We start from the raw sequence: 5,593 nt of genomic DNA on the forward strand, positions 1-5,593 counted from the left end.
CCTATATGGTTACAGTGGGGTGTTTATTTGTAATCCGGATCGCCGCAGGTACGAAAGAAAAACGGATCTTGCGCTAGAAGTTAGAAGTTTGCTTCCAAAATAATATTTAAAAAATATTTAACAGGTAAAATTAACATCATATTTAGATTCCACACATTTTTTAATAAAATTTCATATATAATATGTTAAAATCAAAGTTACGGTTTAAAAGATACGGATAATTTAGAAAATCATTTGTTTGATTTAAATATATTCCAAATAATTTTTAAAAATAATGAATAGGTAAAAACAATCTCATATTCATATTCTACATACTTTTCTAATCAAATTTCATATATAACATGTTCAATCGGAGTTACGGTTTAAAAGATATAGATGATTTTAAAAAGTATTTGTTTGACTTAAATATGATCCGTGGATGAATTACCTAAAACGTCAGCGGGGGTTTCGAAAAACGTAAAATAACTGTTCGTGTGTGACTTAAATCCGGACGACGGGTTGATTTCAAGAAAACATAGGGACTTTTGTGTAAAATACGAAAAAACTATTCGTTTCAAGATAGGATATGGAGACGTACCCGTGCAATTATTTTCAGATTTTCTTAGCAATTAGAGATGTGTTCTCCAAAGTGGATTCATGGAAAAAAATTATATGAGACCAGGTCTCATATAAATCAGGTGAGACCCGCCCTGATGGATGACATGTGGCATTCACAAATCACAAAGCATCTAATCTCTCCTCTCCCTGATTTCAGGTGGGGGGTGGGGGGATGCTTTGTGATTTGTGAATGCCACATGTCATCCATCAGGATGGGTCTCACCTGCTAATCCGTGAGACCTGGTCTCATACAATTTTTTTCCTGGATTCATATGTACCCGTGTTCACCCATGCACTTTTCCCATCAGCAACGCCAAATAACATTCAACATACAGGTATGGAGATACCAAGCTCTTGAAGCATTTCAGTACTTGTTACAGAATATCTCGATCTATAGAGACACAAAGCTCCCAGGATTTGATGTACCAGTAGCATTCCTTACTACGTGGACCCACGCTCAAGGGTTCCAAATACGTACATACATAGTACATGCATCATGTATATACAAAGCATATATGTAGATCACTCGATGCCCTTCTAAGCATGCATGCCGGAGCACACACGTGTCCTAGACGACATCTGGGAGTTGCACCGGGTAGCGGTTGATACAGTCGGCCCACGGCCCCCCATCGTCGCCGGTGGCGGGCTTGATGCACACCCACGCGACGCTGTTGCACTCGAATCCGGCGCCGAAGGAGACCATCCACACCCGGTCACCCTTCTTCATACGGCCCTTGGCCTCCGTGTAGGCCAGCTCGTAGAGCACCGAGCTGCTGGACGTGTTGCCGACCCTGTGCAGCGTCATGCGGGACGCCTCCACGTCGTCGTCGGAGAGCCCGAGCCCGTGCTGAGCCTCGTTGATCACGCTCCGGCCGCCGGCGTGGATGCAGAAGTGTTGGAACGCCGTGCGGAAGTCCGGCCTGTAGAGCGTCGCCTCGGCACGTCGGCCGGGGAGGAGCAGGAGGAGGAGGAGGAGCTTACGCTTGAGCACGGACAGCGCCACCCGGACCTGCTCGGAGGCTGGCAGGACGAGTGGGGCGAAGTCGGCGACGTTGTCCCTCAGCGCGCCGCCGGCGGTGGCCGGGAGATTCCTGGAGAGGCGGATGGCGGTGTTTCCCTTGTCATCCTCGTCCATGTACACACACCCGTAGTCCTTGTCCCGTGCGGAGGTGACGGTGCGTACCACGGGGCCCAGCCGGAAACGCGCGCCCTCCGGGGAGTTGGAGAGGATCATGGCGGCGGCACCCATGCGGAAGAGGCAGTTGGGGAGGAGCATGGAGGGGTCCGTGCCCGTGTAGTATGTCGACGACAGGATCTCCGTGGACACGATGAGAGCGCGCGTGCCAGGCCGCGCCACCCGGAGGATGTTCCTGACGAGGCCCACCGATACGAGCGCGGCGCTGCACCCCATCCCAGACAGGTTGAAGCTCCGGACGTCGGCGCGGAGCTTATACCTGTTGACGACCATGTCGGCGAACGAGGGAGTCGGCGCCAGGACGCTGCAGTTCAGGACGAGCACGTCCACGTCCGAGGGCTTCAAGAAGCTCGTGGTCTTGGCGAACGCCTCGTCGATGGCGGAGAAGATGACCAGCTCGGCCTCCGCCCGTGACGCCTCCAGGCTCCGGTCCGGGGGCATGTAGTGGTACGCCACCGGCACGCAGGTCTCCGCGCCGAGCCCTGACCGCTCGATCAGGCGCATCATGAAGTTGATGCTTTGCTCGTCGAACATGTCGGGCATGAGCTGGGCGTGCTCGCGGCAGGTCGCCAGGGGCGCGCGATAGCAGGGTCTGGGCCGGAAGCAGCCGTACTCCACCAGGTAAACCCCCTTTGGCCTGCACACGTGCCTTAACATGGACGACACAGCCGCCGCCGCTAGGAAGAAGGTCGCCGCCCCGAGAACATAAAACAGTGGCAAGGAGGGCAGCCGGCCGCCGGTGAGCTCGCCCGGCGCTGCTAGAAACAAAGCGGCAGGTACGGCCACCGCCAGCAATAGGGGAACAAAGTTATTCAAGACAAAACTTGCACTACGCCATGTGTCGAGGAACCTCAGGTGATGGTAGGATCCCAGCATAGTACTCAAATATAAATATATTCGCAAAGCGTCTACTACCGAATTATGAATGGATGGATATATAAAAATATAAGAGCGTTTAGATCAAAACATGGGCGCGACTATGAATGAATACAGTAGTACGCTGAACTATGAATGAAATGCTCGAACCCACGTAGGGAGTTTATATAGGATCAATCCACTGCCAAGTCTGATCAGATAACCCTAAAAACAAAAAGTCTGATCAGACAGTGGGCGTTGAGATCTGCTCGGCCGGCCTACACGCTAGCTATATGACCGGGCATTAAGTATCGGAGTGGATTGTACTACCGACATAGCCATTTACTATACCTTGACTATCGTTACCCATTTCCGCAACTAACATACAGTACTGTTGTTGGGTATCGTATCAATGTCCCAGTGCTAAAAAAGTCCGTAAAAAGTCTCAGGGAACCAAACGGGAGGGACTTTTTCTACACGGACTAGAAAAAGACTCTACTAGAGAGTCTTTTTTGATTAGTCCCTGGGACTAGAAAAAGTCCTAGGACTTCTGAACCAAACACCCCCTAAGCATCCTGAACAGAGGCCTAAAAGAGCATCTATGTTTTTCTCTCAAAGTGGACCCTGCCAATAAGTGCCTGCTCAGGTGGCATCACATCAACTGACTTTTTATTTTGTTAGGTTTTTCTGTTAAAATATTGTCAAATTCTTTCTGGCAAAATAAATAAATATATTTTCCAACTTTATAAAAGAAATAGGATTGCGAGCAAGTCCACATGTCGATGGTCCGTTTATAACATCCTGTTTCGTTTTTCAGCCAAATATTCTTATAACATCCAGTTTATCTATTAAAATATTTTCCTATTTCATAGAAAAATAGGTTGCGGGCAAATGCGCGGGACCGTGGCCCACATATATTGTCGTGGCTATTTTTTCTATTTGTTATCTCATCAGCCAATTTTTCATATCTCGTCCATTTTTTATTGAAACCATTTGATAACTTTCCTAAGAATATTCAAGATATATTTCTTAAAATTTAAAAAAGGTTCACAATTTTTTTAAAAATCATTAATTTAATAATTTTTGTAAGCTTAAAATTTGTTCATGAAAAAAGTTATATTCATTCATTCGAAAAAGGGTCACTCGATGTAATGGCGGCCTGGAGGAGCCGAGTGATGGATTGGCAAAGACGACGGAGGTCGAGAAGCATGTACTGGTCGAGTGGGACGTCCCTGTGCATGCCTGCGATGATGGTGGGTTCAGAGGAGTGAAGCTTAATGGTGCGCCGACCGACGACGTGTAGAGACGGGCATGGGGAAGACGGTGGTATTTTTTTTGTTTTGTTTTGTTTTTTGTAGGGGATGCGAGAGGTGCGGTCGGGGGCTTGGATTAATTTCTTTTTCTTTTGAGGGACACAGAAAGAGAACTTGGATGCGTGAGTTGACGACGGTGGGTGGGTGAGTTGGGTGGAGTGGGGTTTAATTGTGATGCGACAGACAACGCTAAGAGACGGGCGGGCTATGCATTTATTTTTTGTACATACTCCCTTCATTTTTATTTACACTACACTACAACACCAATGTAATGGCATGCGATCTGCCGGGAGAAAGCTCTTAAGAGGGCAGACAAACTGCCGGGATAGTAGTTCTCCCGGCAGATAGAACTGCCACGGGAATGGCTGCCGGGGATTTGTTCCCCCGGCAGTTTATCTGCCCTAGCCTATATAACTGCTGGCAGTTCGCTTTCTCCCGGCAGACTAGTTGTGCCAAAGGAAATGCAGTTACCGACAATGTTACTGCAAGTACAAGCATGTTAACCCGGCAGATAGAATGCCAGATTATAGTGTTTAACTAGCAAAAACTGTTTTACGTATGCAACATATACCTTATTGAGAATCCATTTTGGCAATCAGGAAAATTGGAAACACAAAACCATGCAATCAGGGATGCCGAGCAAAATTGGAAACACTAGGGTTAACCAGCGGCTAACTGGCGGCGCTAATCCGGCGCGGCGGCGATCGCCGGCCGGCCGTTTCCGGCCACGGCTGGACGCACCAAGGGCACCGGAGGCTAGCTCGTGCTCTCATGCATCCAGGGGAGGTGTCAGGAGGTCGCGGGGTGACCTGGTTCGTCGACGGCGAGCATTTGGGCGGCGGCCGGAGTTCGGCGAGCTTGGGTTCGGTGTTAGGGAGCACAGCTGGAGGAGCTGGTGCATGCGTTCGGCTCCTGGGAGCATGGTGAGAACGGCGACACGCTCAAAAGCGGGCGGAGGCAGCTCTGGCCACGGCAGCGACATGGCACGGCGGCGACGAGGTTCGGGCACGGCAGTGAAGCTAGCTGGGGCGCAAAAAGCAGAGAGAGGAGGAGGGGGGAGAGACGCAGTAGCTCACAGGGAGGACGGGGAGAGGGTCGGCGTGCTTGAGGAAGGCTCGACGGCGTCGGAATCCCGGCTGCGATCTCCCGTGGCCGAGGAAGAAGATGAGGTCAAGGACGATGCGTCGGGGCTCTTCCGGTCGCCTGAGTCGACGGAGAGGCCTACATCGATGATTCAGAGCTCCTGGACTGCTCAAGGGAAGGAGGGAGAGGCGGTGGCTGCGGTGGCGCACGGCGGTGCTCTCCGCTACGCTCGGGACAGAGGGGGAGAGCGAGACAGAGGAGGGGGAGGAGCTCGGGGAGAATGGAGAGAGACCAGGGGGGCTCGGTGGAGCTCTCGAGGGTGGACAGCGCCGAGGAGGGAGAGGAGGCAGCAAGCAGCTGCCTGGCGGGCATGCACGCTCGCCGTGCTCCCTTTCGTCGCTGCCTCCTGGCGAGGGAGACGACTGGCAACGGCCAGTTGGGCCGGGCCACTACTGGGCCGTGGTGGGGCGCCAGGTAAGCGTCAGGTAAGTGATTTCCTTTTCCTGTTTTCTTTTTCTATTTTTGACATTTGTTTTGTATCCAAAAGAAA

General features: G+C 50.8%; 1 protein-coding gene across 1 annotated transcript; it reads right to left on the reverse strand.

Moving 5' to 3' along the window:
• Positions 1 to 950: 950 nt before the first annotated feature.
• LOC123183346 (3-ketoacyl-CoA synthase 6) lies at positions 951 to 2,786 on the reverse strand. The gene has a single exon (XM_044596139.1). It carries the CDS (start codon positions 2,666 to 2,668, stop codon positions 1,166 to 1,168), a length of 1,503 nt encoding a protein of 500 aa, XP_044452074.1. The 5' UTR covers positions 2,669 to 2,786; the 3' UTR covers positions 951 to 1,165.
• Positions 2,787 to 5,593: the final 2,807 nt, after the last annotated feature.

Source organism: Triticum aestivum, chromosome 1A, assembly GCF_018294505.1.
Source record: "Triticum aestivum cultivar Chinese Spring chromosome 1A, IWGSC CS RefSeq v2.1, whole genome shotgun sequence".
NCBI lineage: Eukaryota > Viridiplantae > Streptophyta > Magnoliopsida > Poales > Poaceae > Triticum > Triticum aestivum.